The sequence below is a fragment of the Argiope bruennichi genome, chromosome 5 (assembly GCF_947563725.1).
Source record: "Argiope bruennichi chromosome 5, qqArgBrue1.1, whole genome shotgun sequence".
Taxonomy (NCBI): domain Eukaryota; kingdom Metazoa; phylum Arthropoda; class Arachnida; order Araneae; family Araneidae; genus Argiope; species Argiope bruennichi.
The window spans coordinates 49,940,820-49,958,487 of NC_079155.1; the positions used below are offsets into that span (position 1 = coordinate 49,940,820).

The following is a 17,668-nucleotide window of genomic DNA, read 5'->3' on the forward strand; positions in this document are numbered from 1 at the left end:
ATTTCGCATTTCCTTGGATGATGCATTTTTCCATTTCGGAACATAATAAAGTGGTTTTTTCAACCGCCATTAGATAAAATACGGAATTTAATTTTAAGCAATAAGTAAAAAAAAAGTTAAAGATTGAATGGAATTAAAATGGGCAAAAGATTTATTCTTTTCAAACAAAATTTCGATAAATTATGCAATTCACTTGAAAAGTTTTGGCTAAAAATAGCACTAATCTTTTTGTTTATACAATTAGAGGAAAACAAAAATGATTTCGCTCATTTTTAAAATGTAAAACTAAATATTTTTCTGCAATGCATAATTACTTAATGGCATAAGATGGTCTTCTGTTATAATATTCGTTTCGCCATTTTCTTTACCATTTTTTAACCATACTTGTTTCTTAAAATATATTTCTGAATAAATTCTTAAAAGAAGGTTAAGGATACTTTAGAAAGTCTTAAATAATCTTGAAACAATAAAAACTATTAGAAGCAGAATCTATAAATATAATTAAACCAGCACAAATTATGTCACCCATGACATTATCAACCGTAAGAACAAATGAGTCGACTCTTTACATTGCAATTACGCTAAATTTCATTAACTGCAATAAACGTCGAAGTTTTGGAACTAAATTTACTTTAATAATAGTCGGTTGATGATATTTCAAGAGCATGTGATTGGTTTAATGGAAGCTTAAAGGCACGTTGCAATTACAGTTAATTTCTTTCTAATAATTAACAGGCTGTAAACACGTAATAAACATATAATCTAGTAATGACGTAGAGAGTTATCAAGTAATGAGTTAAACATCAGGAATTAAGAGTAGAAAAATGGACGAAATATTATATAATCTTATTTGGATTTTATGGAAACAGTTTAATGATGATTATTATTTTATTTACGCATTTCAAGATTATTTATAAAACAGCATTTATAAATAATTTATCTTTACTATATTCATTAATGATTTGCCCACACATGTTCTTAATCTACGTAGAAATATGTAATTTAAAAACTAATGGTTAATTAAAGTAATTGCACCAATTACTACAATTATTACACTCACCCCAAGCAACAATAAAAAAACCCACCTGGAATGTCTCCCTGAAACTATCTCGCGTGCTCTAATACAGGTGTTATCCCTTTATTAGAGATAATCAATTAAGATCATGAACGCCAACAGTGGAAATTTTTATTTTCAGAGTCCTAAATATAAACCTTTTGTGATTCGTAGTATAGTAGTAAAAACCTAATATGCATTTCCGAAAGAAGTTATCAACCGAGTAAAAACAAAATTTAGGACAGAACTACAATTTTGATATCAATGTCACATACCAAATTTCCTTTATTTTAATAGTCTGCGTTTTCGATTTATCTCGCTTCCCGACAGGCGGTCAACACGCTGATAAATTTGAACCAAAATCCTCTACGTATCTACATTTTAAATGGTAAATCTGCGCACCAAACTTTATTCAACTAGCTATTTAAGTCTTGAAATAGACAAGTTCACTTTTACACGGACAGGCGTAACTAGACGTCCTAAAGACCACATACTATTTTTCATTCGTCTAATTCAAAGCGTTTCTGAGACATCGTGTTTGCATAACTACATATATAATTCCAAAAATGTGTCCTTTGGACACAAAGAGATGACATTCATCAGCCTCTTGAGCTCAATAATTTTAACAGTTACAATACTTTTTCGTGGCTTATTTTGTACATCGGTAAGTAAAATCATAAATTTTATTTGCGTATACGATAATTTCTCTACGTGAATTTCCTTGGTTTTTAAGGCAACGGTGATCCATTTCGTTACCCTCTGAAGCATCCTCAATGCGCATTTATAATTATTTCACTGCTACACAAATAAGACGTTAAGACCGATCCTATGATATATCTGGACGTATGAAAGGAGCAGGAAAGGATTTCGGAAGCTATGGAAAGAGGGTTGAGGAACATTTATACAACTATTGAACACACATCAATGCTGCAAACACAACGAAAAATGACTATCAATAAATTTCCTACGTCTTAGGTGTCGTTTATGAGACCTAGAGAAGTCCCATAGTGTAATTATCAAACACAAAACAATATGAATTTATGCTTCTTTCTGTACTATATTTAGTTTTATTTTCCTTCCTGCCATTACTTACAAAAAAGGTTTTAGTAATTTGTGATTGTTGCCATCATTCCGGGTGATTTAAAAGTGCAGTAATATTTATTATGAAAGCAGTTTATTTCAATAACTATAGTCCGTGGTGTCAGGCAGCTCTTATTTGTTTACCTGGAAGATTTACAAAACATAATGATTCAAAACTTTACCTCAGGAAGCGAAAAAAATTGATTAAAATATTTCATCTTCATAAACATGAAATACACGTTAAATATATTATGTAAAAATACGGTTATTTAATATAACTAATTTGCGTGTTTGATATCTGAAAATTATTGTCATGTCATTTATATGTTGATAAATGAATGCTCAGGTATCCATTTATTAAACTATTTATCAATTACCAAAAAATTAACTCCTCATGTGACCAATGTGTTAATACATTAATACTCAGATATCCATTTATTTTAACATTCTCACAATAACCAACAAATAAATCAACGGGTAATTCGTAAAACAAATTTAAGCAATTAGAAGTTTTAGACAAACATAATGAGAAATTTGAAATTTCCATATAAAACATTCAAAATAAAAATAACTTTGATCACCTGCGCTTTTGTTATGCTGATCTGCTTCTAAAACAGTTTATAATTAGCAGTGCAATGCCGATTTAGTAATCAATAGTCGATTAAATATAACAACACTCACATTACATAAATCAGAACTCAAATAACAATCGTTTGGAAAGATTTCTCCAACATTTTTGAAAATAACAAAACAAACAATTAACAAATAAGATACAAAACGTTCCAAAAAGGAGGAGGGAGGGTTGTTATTTATTGGATATTTCCTAATTACATTGCGAAACTAATAATACTGCTGCTGCTTCTGCTTTTCCACCATTCATTGCATCGCAGCGAAATCTGCTAGAATTGTTGAGAAACACCCATTGTCATAGGCATTCCAATCTTTTTCTTCCCCTCCATTTGCCCTCCACCCCTTTCCATCGTATCGATAGGTTGAGCGGTGGATAATGAGCAAACCTCCCTTGTTGACAGAGAAAGACGAGCAGTTAGCCTTGATTGCAAAGCGCCGGGAATCCTTTAAGGAAATACCTCCTGCATTCCTTAGGGTCGGAGTTCGCGCCAGAGCCTTCAGGAAAAACTCCGTATAGCCCTCTCTATCTAATTTATGCGACGTATTCCCAAGTCCCCGCTATACGTTGCCTCCCATGCATATATAGAGAGAGAGATGGAGGGATTTACATATTATCTCAATGCGATTTTATTTATGGACTTGGTGATAAGATTCTGGATAAAAGCTTCTGTAACATATTCAGATATTGAGATGGAGACATTCAAGGAAGTGGTGACATGAATCTTCATGAAATGGTCTTTACAAACAGTTCATTTTATTAAGTTATATGAATGGATACTTTGAGATTTAAAAAGTTGGACTTCGTTAAATTCTTTTTCCTACATCTTTCATTATCATTTTATTCGTTCAATTCATACATATAAATCTATAGAGAGATGGAATTGATGAATAGATAAAATTGATGATAAGATTATGAATAAATGCTTTGATGATTTATTCAGACATTAAGACGAGGATATACAATTAAATGGTGAAATATAGCTTCGTGAAGTGTTCTTTATAAATAGTATAAATTTATCTGAATTGAGTCTTTGAAAACATCAAATAGGAGTATTTTATTGGTTTACTTTTCATGCATCATTTATTATTAGTTAATATGTTTTATAGTCCCATACATATGCATGTGCAGAGATAGAAATAATAAGATTAATATATTATATGTTTGTGATTTTCTTTATGAAATCGATATTAAGATTTCGGATAACAGCTTCTAAAACATATTCAGACATTCATTTAGTGATGAATAGAACATACATTCCTGTTCATCACCACATAGAAATGATCGTATAGAATCTCCTATCTTTGTAAGCAGTTTATTTCATGATCATCTCGCTGAATAATTTGAATTCAAAAGCGATTGTTCGATTTTTTTTCTGTATGGTTAATTATTGCTTCAAATTGGTTTTTGTCTTTCCTATACATATGTTCATATACAGAATGTTTGAATATTACCAGACAAGCAGTACAAAAGAAAATTCTAGCTTGAATACGTTTAAATTGTCAAAATACCCTACAGATATTATGCAAAGTTTTCAAGAAAAATGCGTGCCCGTTATATAAAGTTATATCAAACTTTTAGTATGTCTTCTAAATTCTGAAATATTTTGATGACTTGTCTGGATTTGAAAGTCTAATTGTATGGTCATCATGACCTGACTGATATGAATTTTTCTTACGTGGTCACCTAAAGAAAATTGATATATCAAACAACAATTACTTCCAATACAGATTTAATTGCTTGTATTCATGCTGCTTTCACTTTTGTCGATTTAAGTAAGGAAAATAAGGTCGCGCATGCGCATATCTCTAAATGCGGGTTGAAAGTTTTAGAGGCTACTTACATAAATATTGGATCATATGCAAAAATAGTTATCTATATTATAACTATATATAATATAAATATTATAACTATAGTGATAATAGTATGCTGGATCATATGTACAAATGTGTTGTAATTACATAGTTTCTGAGTACATAAAAGTTGTCCAAGGAACCATGGATATCTTTTATATACTCAGAGCGAGAATTATTGTCCCACGCGAATTTTAAGAGCACCCTGCATATTTGTCTTTTGCATACGAATAAATTAAAAACTCTCCATTAAATGTTTACATAAATTTTCATTAAATATCCTTTAAAAGTAGCCCATTTTTTTCAATAATCTCAGGAGAGTGTTTGAGTTTTAAAAAGTAATATTTTATGGAATTCTTTTCAAGTAACATTGATTACATTTCATTTGTTTTTGTGTTTTACACACACATGCACTTTCAATACAAAATGAGTCAATCAGGACATTTAATGAATTAATAAAATGGAATAATCTTTACAAAGAGTTTATTTTATAAATCTCTCTAAGTGAATACATTGAACTCTAAAACGTAATCTTTGTTTAATTTCCTTTTGTATCATTTATCAATATACTATCGTTTTTTTTTATAACTTTTCTCATACATATAATTGCATTTATCTTTTGAATGATGGAAACTTATTAAAAAGCAAAAGTTGCAATCTAATTTTTTTTTTCCAAATTCAATAGCCTTTACAGAATTCAGATAGTTAAAACTTTAGACAAGAATTCCTATCTACGGAATAATGTAAAGCTTATTATTTACGACTCTTTATATCTTGGAGTTTTTTCTTGATCTTCAGGTAATTGTATATCAACGTTGATGAACAGAATTAACCCTTTTGTATTCCTGAGATAAGCGAACAATAATAGCATACAGAAAACCTTTACTGTCGTATATAATAGCTTATGAATCTATTGGCTATAAAGGCATAGCAACATATAATGCCATATTATTGTTCATAAAAGTAGAGTAATATTTGATATCATATAAGATTATCGGTCATAAAGGTAAAGATAAACAACATTATTTTGGAGTATTGTTATTTATTAAGATGTTATTTATTAAGACTAATAATATTATATCGAATAAAGAATAATAATATGTGCTATAACATCGAATTAGTATTATATATTAGAAATAACATATAATAATAAAACAGGATATTTCAATTTAAAGGAAATAAATGATTATTATATCTATAACAAAAGTTTCGTTTTATAAATGAAATCAATTTGATTTTCTTAATTTATAAATGTGTATTTGAGTTGATTGAAATATTTGATACTTTTATCAGATAATCGAAAATGCAACTTGAATGCAAAGCTGTATAAAGTAATATTATTTTTATTACATTATATGCTTTTTAAATGCAAAGAATTAATTTTTAACATAAAATGAAGATGCTATTGGGAAAGTTTAATGATAAATTGTCGGTTCAATAGCGTTCTACTAGAAAATAGAGTAAATAAAATGAATTGTCATAGGTGAAATGATGTCTTTCATCATTATCCAATCTGTTTGATACGAAAACAGCTTAGACATTCAATCGTCATCTCTTTGTATCCACAGAAACAAACATCATTTCATGTCCTATTGTTTTAGAAATTTCTGTAGATTCAAGTAATAATATATTGATTGTTCTTTCTCTGTCAAGATATTCAATTAATAATGACTGTATCGTAATTAAGGTATGATTAAAATTCAAAATATTACTAAAGGCCCTATTATGCATTTCTTTAAATGGTGCTTTATATGCATTTCATTTTATATTATGAATGATGGGGTCATGCCTTTTGTAATATCATATTTTTAGAGAACAATTTCATAGCGTGAGAATAAAAATTACTAATATATTTCAAATAATGCATTTTTGATAGTTTTTGTGATTTAATAAAAAAAACCGTGACTATGCACAGAATAAATATTTTCTAAGATAATATAAAATTCTTATATTCTTGAATTTTTGCATAAAATTGATTGAAAAAGTTTTTATGATACAAAAATATGTAGATTAAAAGTCAAAAATGATTGAAAATCGGAAGAATTTTCTTCTTATGGCCGAGATCTACAAACAGACATAAAACAAAAACTTTCTAATTCAGAAATTTCTGAAATAGAAATTCTAGGAGTAACTTAAGCAATATATTACCTACTTCATGAAGGAAGAAAAAGTTATATTTCAATCCAATCTTTGAATGGTGTAGTTCAGCCAATCCAGACTATAAACCGCAGTAAATTAACCATTTAAACAACCAGTCAAAGAATAGGATTCGACTAATAATCAGCATAAACGTTTTCATTACGAAATATTAAAACAACTGCAATTTTTTATACAAATATAATGTTTATTCCTCAATTGAGAAACAGTAAAAAAATGTTAAGAAATAATAATTTTAAATTAAAGGAAAATATAAATTTTACATTTTAATTTACAAGGTTTTTAGTAAAAAAATTTTATTTAAATTTAAAAATTGAGAAAAATAATATTTAAAGATGAAAGCTAACATTAAAACATATATTAAGCAAATATAAAAATGAATGTACATTCTTAAAGAAGGAATTTAGAAAAAAAAATGCAAACGATTTAATGAAGAAAATTGTTTAAAAATTGAGTATACTGAATTAAAAATGTAATCGATATTTCCACAAAAATCTACTTTTCAACCTAGTCACCTACCTTAAGTCAAAAATACTAAAATATAAATTAAATAATATTCTATCATGCAGAAAATTGTGGAGAAAAGGAATTATATCTCTGAAATACATAGAGATAAAAATCAGATCTTCCATCATGTAATTTGTCTGACACGGAACCTGACGCAGACATTCAGATTTCCCGTCTCTACCTTCATAATATCTAACATTTTCCCATTTCACAAAGGTGATACTTTTGAGAATATTCGGTATAGGAGTAGATAACTAAAAATGAAAGTAATACTGCCTCCTTATCACTTCCATGTGAAATGATACGATTCATGTTTCCCTAATGGTCTCAAAATGTAGATTATATTTTGAAGCCATTTGATTTCGAAACCTGAAGCGAAACCTCATAATTCAAAAGATTTTGATCTTTGGAATCTTATGACTGAAAATTAATGAAATTTTTCTTTACATTTTGTCGATTTCCCAAGTTTATTCAGAATTTCATAAATCATATATGAGATGAAAGTTTTTTTAATAATAAACTACAGTAAAAAAATCGTTGACTCAAAACTGCAGCAAGTAGAAAAGGTAATCTTTAAAAAAAATTTCCATAACTTATTTTTTTATTATTTTATTGTATTAATAAATAATTCATCAATAATAAATAAACAATATCTAATTCTAAAAAATAAATTAGTAATTGTCAAATTTAAAAATAATTTATTTAAGTTATTTTAGATGTTTATAATTTCTATAACTATCATATATACACTAGCTTAACATAACTATATTTTTATATATACTAGTATTATGAATACAATAACTCTCATTAAAAATGCCTGTTTAAAAAGGGAAATTATTTTTATACTAAATATTTTGGTATCTATCACTTTGCATAATTTCCAGTGGAAATTATTTTTACACTAAACATTTTGATACCACTTTGCACAGTTTCAAGTGGAAAAAAGTGGAAATTATTTTTATGCTAAATATTTTGATATCACTTTGCATAGTTTCAAGTGGAAGAAAGTGGGAATTATTTTTATTCTAAACATTTTGATAACACTTAGTACAGTTTCAATATAACACGGGAAAAAATCAATGATGTGACAAAAAAAATTGAATCATAAGAGAAGCAATCAATTGTTTTTAGAAAAATTAATCAAAGCATAATTTGGATAAAGCGGATTACTTCGGAAAGCATTTTGAAAACGTCGCGATTGCAACTTAAAGCAATATTCAATGAAAATATAAATACGAAAATCGATAAATAATTTACAGACAAGCTCGGAAATGTTTGAAAATTCATCTATAACTTATACTCATGGAAAACTTCATTTTATTCTAAGATCTAAAAACTGTAACACTCAACGTGATTTGAAATTTTTTGTGAAAAAGCTTATCTCTCAAAGATAAAAAGATGGTACCTCAGATAAGATACAGAAAACCTCAAGTATCTTCTTTACTATGATCAAGAGGAATGTGTGTCTGCATATGTGCTGTCGCTCAACAGACCAGACCTTTTGAGCAGCATGAAGTATTTATTTTTTGAAATTTTAATTAGAGCTCGAATTAATTAATTATGCACCATTTTGTCGTTTTTATTAAAAAACTTTAAAAAATGTTAAGCACAAATTTTTACGTAATATTTAAAAATTTTACATAATCATGAAATTCAACAAATTTCATTTTTAATTATAGCAATTTTTTTACCTTAGGCTTTCTTTTTTTTCTTTTTTATTAATTTTTAAAAAATATGTTAAGCTCATTATACAGAATATATTTCAGAGTTGAACTGAAACTACTACATTCAGTTTACTAGCATTTCCTTCATTCTTTTTTGTTTTCAATGCTAATGATTTAGACATTAAAATTACCGCTTATTTTTCCACGAGAAAAGGTTTTAGTCTAATGTATACTTTTGGTAAAATGTTTGAAATTTTTTTGCACTTATAATTAAGGTTTAGCTTCAGAAGCAAAAGTTAAAAAATGGAGTCCATTTTTAAATATTTCTGATCCTTTCTGTGTTACGATTGAATGTATAAAAATAAAAACAGAAAATATGGAAATGCAAGAATAGTAAAAGATTTTCTAAAATAATATATGATTATCCAAATTTATAGCTTATAAATATTTTGCTAAGAAAACCATTCAAACCAAATTGCACAAAACTTTAATTGATAGTTTAGGAAGTATTAATCCTGGCGAACCAATTTTCTGATAAAAACAACTAGTATTAAACAAATTTGCCGTTCTGAAAATTATTTGACTTTTTTCATTGCCTGTAAACACTTCGCCTTAGTGTATTTGGCTGGTATTAATCTATCAGTTGGGTAAGAATAGATTATAAATTTAACCGAATTCGAAAAGATTCTAAGCTTTTTGCATATAAATTTCGAACTCATTTTAATATCAACATTCGTTTATATAATAGTGATTGAAATTCCGATGGTTGAAGTTTGTTTCATTTGTTCATCTCAATAACACAAAGGAATTCAAATATCTTTTAAATTTTTAATAGCTTCTAAGTTTTTGTTTACAAATAATTTATATAAAAAAATACAAATGGATACGAAATACTGATAGAAACTTAAATGAGTCTATGTAATTGTTGAAAATAAGTTAACAATTATATCAAGAAACATTTCAAAAATTCCATCTATGAAAAATTTCAAGTTAACACTAAATATTTTTTTTTAACTCAGACTGAATACAAGGCCACATTTTTCTTAAATTTCCACATTAGTCGGCACAATAAAAATTTCTTAAAAGATTTTTATTCTGTTAATCATTAATTATCATATATAAATAAATAATGGTTTAGAAACATTTACCATTTTAAGTCTTTCATTTAATTTTTAATTTATGCAGCAGTTTATCCGTTTAGATTTTATGATTGTATTATATTAATTCAAACCAATCTTGGTCTTCGCCTTAGTTAAATGTGGTTCTGAATGGCATTGACCTTTATGATATTTTAAAATAATAAATATTAAAATATAATTTCAAAAATATTTCCGTGTATTTGCTTATTATTAATGGATTTTATTACATTTATTTTCTTACTATAAGAACCTATTTTTTCAAATTTTCGATTCATTTAATTTTTCAGTTATTTTGCTATTCGGATATTTTTTATTGTTTCCGAGCCTTCAAGATCTTTTTTTTCCAGAGTGGGCAATTTATAAATTGAAATTATTCTATATAGCACTATGTATTAAAATTCCTTACCTCCTGTTTTTTAGATTAAAAAAAAATAGCGATTCACATTTTTTTTTTTTTTTTTTTTTTTTTTTTGAAACTGCGACTCCAGAATTTCTAAATAATAAAAAATATGATGTATTCATTGCTTATAACTACAGATCAATAAAAAATAATTATTTAGCAGATTTCAATGTAATTTCTCAGATAAAAATCAAGTTGCTGTTTATTTTTATTCACAATTTTAAAATTATTAATACAAAATTCGAATATTTAGTACGAAACATCACGTGATAATATTTTTTGACTTGCTTTGTTTGTCCCTATATTATTTTTTAAAAATTTACCTCAATCATGGCAACAATAACATGCGTACTAAAAAATGGGTATATATGACAGCAAAGTACTGTAAAAAACAAAGAAAAGCTTTGTCGGGGATTAAATGAATTTTTAACCAGTGGAAATGTCTTCTCCAAAAGTTTTTGCCGCACTCTCTAATAAAAGTTTTATACCCCACATAAAACTGTGAGCCTTGGAAAAGGTGGTGAAAGCCTTGCATGGCTTTGGCGAATATTTACAAAATATTGGTCTTTTGCATGAATCTAGCCTTTTTACAGAAAATATCGTATGAATTTTGGTGATTTATCCTTGGTATGAGGTTCATACACAAATACTCGAACCTCGAATTTATATTTCAGTGTCTTTTTCTCGCTGATTGAAAGAAAAATTTGTCATTGAATGGTATTTTACTCATTAAATCAGATATCAAATTTCAATATTTAAGTTAAAGCATTTTTAAATTATTGCGTTTATATGCGTGCAAAAATACCGACAGACAGGAGATTAGCTTTTTGACAAATTTGATTCAAACTTTGATAAGAGACTGTATTTTAGATGATAAACTAAATACAGTCCCTAAACTTTACTACTAAACTTTATTGAACTAAATTTTTACCTTTTGCAATTACTGTGTTCATTTGTACTCGTGCAGAATGAATAGAAAGTCTGACATCCCAAAATATATTTTGCACTAAATTTCATAGAAATCTAAAAATATCAAGTCAATACACCAAATTTCATTCGTCTAGTTTACTTTTGAGTTATAGTGTTCACAGATACACAAAACCATTGACAGACATAATTCCGAAAGTGTGTTTTTCGTATACTGAGAGGTTTGAAACGAGAAGATTCTCAAAATCTCGAGTTCAGTTTTTTGACGATTATAGTTCTCGTTGTATTAAACAATGAAACAGTAAAAATGTGTTATTTTTGAAATAATATTGTATATAAATAAAAATACATTTTCAAAAATTCGAAATTTTAAATTGATGATAAAAATAATTTTCGTGGAAAATTATCTCTTGATGTTATTAAGGGGATTTTCGATTTGCACTTCAATTTATTTCAATTAAAAAGCTTATTAAATATTCATAAAACACTTTTGTATGATATCCTACCAAATAAAAAGTAATCACGTGAAGAGTATAGTGGCTCTAGATTCACTGATCTGTTTTTTAGAACATGACTGCATTCTAACATGTAATAAACGATTAAGATTCCCGAATTTTACATCATATATATGTCTTCAGATTCTTTAGAGATGGTATGCAGCCTATATAATAAATCATAATATAAACAAACAGCATGAAATAATTTTTGATATCTTACTATTTTATTCTCTCTTGAGATATGAAACATTATTAAAATCTTTGATTTAGTTCAAAGGAGAATACATTTAAATGAAATACAATGTTTTAATTAATAATACACCAAAGACACATGCATTAAGACTGACTCATACAAAACAATGTAAATGTTAAAAAAAATATCTGAAACATAAGAAAACATAAACTTATTTTAAACAATTGCATTTAACCATTGCCACAGTAACGAGAAAATATTAAAATATTCTAAAACTAAATTCATTCCCTTAAAATTCAGAAACTTGATTATTCTTTTTTCAAAAAATATTTTCTAGAGGAAATCATTCAGACTTCTAATAAAAAAAGGGGGCAAATGTATATTCTGTGACATAAAAGTGAAGCCTACAAAGTCATAAAAATGTTTATTTTCTTCAGATTTTTATCACGCGCTTCTCGTATTCATCCCAAGAGCTGACAATAAAAAAAAATCTATTCAAAGCCCTGATATATATTTGAATCAATAAAAGGAAAAACTTCTATAGAATTCGTAGAATACGATTATTGATTATTCTTATCAAATATCTGTCATGATATTCAGCCGATTCTTGCAAATATCGCTATAAAACATGGCATTGTTAAGTCCTGCATGCTATCCAATGCTAAACTATATATATTTTTCTTAAAAAAATATATCACGCACATATAATCTCAACACTTTTGACAACCAAGGGCTTTTTTAGTGTTACATCTTTTGCTATCTCTTCCTGAGCACTCTGAATACTCTGTATCAGAATTTGTAGCATTTTTGGCAGCCGGTAAAAATTCTATAAAAAAATCGTTTGCATTTATTTTTTGAAATAAAATTAGATTCGTTTATTTAATCATGCTTGTTTCCGTATTCTTAAGAACTTTTTTGCAATACAAAGACTGATTTTATATTTTAAAAGAATTATTTTTATTCTAAACGATTAATAAATTTATAATTTAAAAGAATTAGTTTTATTTCAAAAGACTAATGATTTTGTATTTTAAAAGAATTATTTAATTATTTTCTGACTTTCAAATTATTGGTAGGAGTCTGTGGATTTCATAAACAAATCTAGACGTAAATCATGACGTTTCTAACTTCTGATTTTAAAAAAAAAAATGTTATTTTTGTTTTAGAAATTTGACAAAATTTTAGTAATTTTTAATTCAATAAAAATTCTGAAACAAATTAGTAACTAGAAAATCTAAAATCTCTTATTAAAGTTATATCGTTTTGGAATTTAGCATATCTCTCCTTATTCGAAGGTTGCAATGCTGAATACTAAAAAAAATATATTTTCTTTAAAAAGTATATTATTTTATAAATATTTATATTATATTATTTTTCGTGTATTTTTAAGTGCATTATCATGCTTTATGTTTACTTACTGGTTCATTAACATATTTTAAAACTAAACTTTATTCAATCTTCTGAAAATATAAAACGAATTTTAGTTTATTTATAAATAAAATATTCATTTAATTAAAAAAAACAATAATTTCTCAATTGGTACTGATTTGATTTTTTTAACAAATCATAAACAGTAAAATATTTCCTAATTTCACTTTTTCAATCGATGATTTTTAAATCATAAAATCCTCATAAAAAATAAATCACATTAAATTGATGTTGATTAGTATTTAAAATTATTCCAAAAACTTCTTTTGATGAAATTCTATTTTCTTTCTTCTACAGCAAATGAAATTAATCATTTTTAGGAATGCAGGAAATTCAATATTTTTATTCATTTCACTAAACGTCTCTTATACATTTAACCTTTCTAGGGCCGTGGGAAGTAGGCTTCCCACCAAATTTATCAATTATTTGTAAGAAATTATGCAGGTTGGCATAAGTTCTGAGAGATTTTTTTAGTAAGTCAGAAACTTAGGTGCTTTAGTTCTTTATTTCAGACAAAATGATGTGTCTTGATTTGTTCCTTAATTATTAATTAAACAAATTAATTAATTAATAAAATTAAATTTAATAAGCTAAATTAATCTCTTTTCTTATTCTAATTTCAAGCCTAAAAATATTTTAACATAATATGACCCAAAAAAATGACCCTTTAAAGGGTTAAACTATCAAAGTTGCGACAGGGCAATCTGAAAGCATAATAAAAAATTCCGAATCTATAATACAGAATATTCTGAATAAACTGTTTAACTTCACATAGCATGAGTTCAATATCGCCCTTAAGGAACACCCCGTTGTGGAAAAGCTGACCACATGCCTTAAATTTAATTCAGTTAAACTTAGCAATATAGAAATCAATTTCTTAAAAGAGATTCTAATATATTTAGCAATATATTTTTAAAAATTATGCTACTTACCAATCGTTGTAATAACAGTCAGAGAATACAAGAAAGCTCCAGAAAACGACCATTGTTGGCTACCACCATCTTTGCCATCATATCCATCCTTGACCGCAGCAATCAACTCCGTTTGGAAGTGCCTCACCTCATGAGACACCATTCTCGTCCAGTTATCCTTGTAAAGAACATTCAGTTTGTCGGTTATTTCCCACAGTCTTCTGACAGTCTCCTGACGTAAGTGGCTCACCTGTTCGGCCTTCTGCTCTTCGTAAGGGGCCTCCAGGGCCCTAAAAGCAAAGGCTCCCATAACGCTATACCCAATAACCAGGGCACACAGTCCTACATGTGAGAACAAGAAGGTTGTAAAACGTTTGCAACAACGTTTGCACTTAGAGTTTTGTGAACCACCCCTTTTGTGGACAGGTCGATGGACACTGGCCATTCCGACCATTATGCCGTCTCTGCGATTCATTTCCATCTCCATTTTGCACCGTTTTTACTTTACCAACACAAAAGGTTAAACTGATTTGAGCTGCTTCAGTGATGGCACAGCAATAAGTGTTACACAAATATATATATCCATTGAAAGGAAAGTTGGGAATGTGCTTCTTTTTAATTATTTTGATCTACGAAATTCTTTATTTTTATTTAATGTGCCATGTATTTATATTTGATGAAAACTTCTACTTCTGTTTCTTTTTTTATTTATTTATTTTGAAGAACTTTACACAACTGTTTTGTTAAAACACCACAAATATGATAATAATCTGAAGTAGATCTTGAAATAGAATTTAATATGAATCTACTTCTGAATTGATCAACTTTTTTCAACAATGACAAAGATTATTTCCTATATGAAAAATCCACGCAATTTTGAAATTTCCAATTGCAGTTATGTAGGTATGCTGCTATCTTTTTGATCAGAAGTATAATAGGTGAGTTAGTCTTGGCAATCAGCACACGTAATACTTAACAAAATCAAATATCCATAAAAAAAATTCCAAGAAACGCTAATATCTCAAAATTGTTGAACGAATCAAACTTATTTCACAAATCAGAAAAAAATTCTAAAATCTAATTTATGTATAAATTTGAAGAATTCTATATATATCTACTAAATATTACAAGAAAAAAAGCAAAAATTGATAAAAGATTTTGAATAATCATTCTCCCAAAAGAAAAGGAACGTACTGACTAAATCTGCGAATGTAAATTTTAAAATCAGCATTATTGTTAAAAAAGAACCACATTCGCTTGAAACAGAATCTTAAAATCGCTACGAATACCAACATCAACATAGGATAGAGCATTTTGAAGCCTTATATTGCTAATAAACTATGAAATAAATAAATTATCAGAAAATCGAAGATCAAGTAAAAGAAATTTGTGAATATACATTTAAATTATCTAAAAATTTGCTTCAGGATAAACCTAATGAAAAATTCAATCAATAAAGTTTTAGACTTCACAATTTAAATTGATATGCTAATTATCTTTTGCAGAGCAGGAAATGGATATTAAGATAGTTAAAAGTCATTCAAATACTTTTGAAACTTAATATTAAATTATTAACAAAGGCACAATAATTTTCAACACCCCAAAATTTTCTTCCTATATTAGTTGAGAAATTTTCCAACATATACATCAACAGAGGCAACCATACAACACAGCCAAAACGATTATGATTTTCATCATAAGTAGAATCATTTTTACCACGGGACTCGAAATCACTTAAATCCTAGAATTCAGATATGTATGTAAAAATTTCTTCAATCACTGTAGCTTCTTTGATATATTATATATATATATATATTATGATACCAAAAATCACATGGCCGGTAGAAGTTGCTCGAACTGCTACTAGGCTTAGCCGAAATCAATAGTTAACAAAAATGGATCATAAAATCTTCTTTGTAAATAATACAAAAAAAGAGCACAAGAATTTCTCGATGCGAGGTTTCCAGGCAAAATCAGAAGTATCACCAATTCTTTCGATCTGGGAGTATATCTTGGTTTACCACCACAGGGACTCAGAAAGTGAAGGAATCTCTTCTTTTGTGCAAGGCACCTCACCACCGCAAGAGGAGCACATTAGAGGACTTGCCGGTCCAACCGCTATCAAACGGTTTGCGCCGAAGCAATGAGAGGATCACTTATTGCCTTCGTTGATGCTACACGCGCGCCATCTGGTACACTTATTCAGAGCTCCAGACTTATTGCTCTAGAAATATTTTCAGTGCAACGTATTCTGTAACGAAGAAACTCTCTCAAATTGCTTATTTTCTTTTCCTTTTTAGGTGGGGAATGATCGTTATTTTTTACGAGCGGTGTGAAATACTAGCTCACTAAAATGTTGGAAAATAATCGGCACTTTAAAAATATCTGAACAATAAGTTATTCTGTATCAAATAAGGTGAATGTTTTTGGAATGCGTGTTTTGTATCAAATAATACGCTGAAAAATATGGATGAAATGCAACAGAGAGACATTGAGTTCGTTTACTAGGAATAAACCAAGGCAATTTCTAGGTATTAATTGACACATCATTAAAGATATTTGCGAAAATTAAAGATAAATTGGGATATTCTTAAGATATTATTTCTAAATCAAAATGCAATATTCGAAATTTCTGTTGTTGTTGTTTTTGGAAAATCACACATGAACACGCCATACATTAAGTCTTATTTTACATTATTACATTAAGTGTTATTTTAAAAACATACTCTTCGAGGATTATTGCAACACCGATAATATTAATTCTGCATCAGTTTCACTTTCAATGAATTAATGAAAAAAGATAATTTTTAAACGAATAAGATTATGAATTTCGGCGAAATAATTATTACATGCTTATTATTGAAAATTGAAAAAAAAATTGACGGAATGATTATTGAAATTAATGAATACTAAAATTGAAATAAAGTTAATTCATAGAAACATTTTGTATACTACTCTATAAAGCAATATATATTATTAGTATGTTGAATATGAAAAAAAAAAATCCCTGATTTATTTACATTTTAAATTGAATGCTCATTCTGTAACAGAAATTCTCTATAAATGCTTATGATTTCTGGAATAGGAAGGATTTTTTATTATTATTATTTCAATTATGATTATTGTTATTATTGTTATTTTTAATTATTATTATATTTATAATCATTGTATTATTGTTATTTTTAATTATTATTATATTTATAATTATACTATTGTTGTTATTTGTAATT

The 17,668-nt window shown here is 27.5% G+C and overlaps 1 protein-coding gene across 1 annotated transcript in view; it reads right to left on the minus strand.

Annotated features, from left to right (window-relative positions):
• The window catches only part of LOC129969426 (potassium channel subfamily K member 15-like), a 204,488-nt gene extending 187,936 nt beyond the window's left edge, over positions 1-16,552 (minus strand). Inside the window, exon 1 of the mRNA XM_056083993.1 lies at positions 14,460-16,552. Coding sequence (XP_055939968.1) covers positions 14,460-14,925 — 466 coding nt within the window. The 5' untranslated portion in view covers positions 14,926-16,552. The remainder of the gene's footprint in view (positions 1-14,459) is intronic.
• Positions 16,553-17,668: the final 1,116 nt, after the last annotated feature.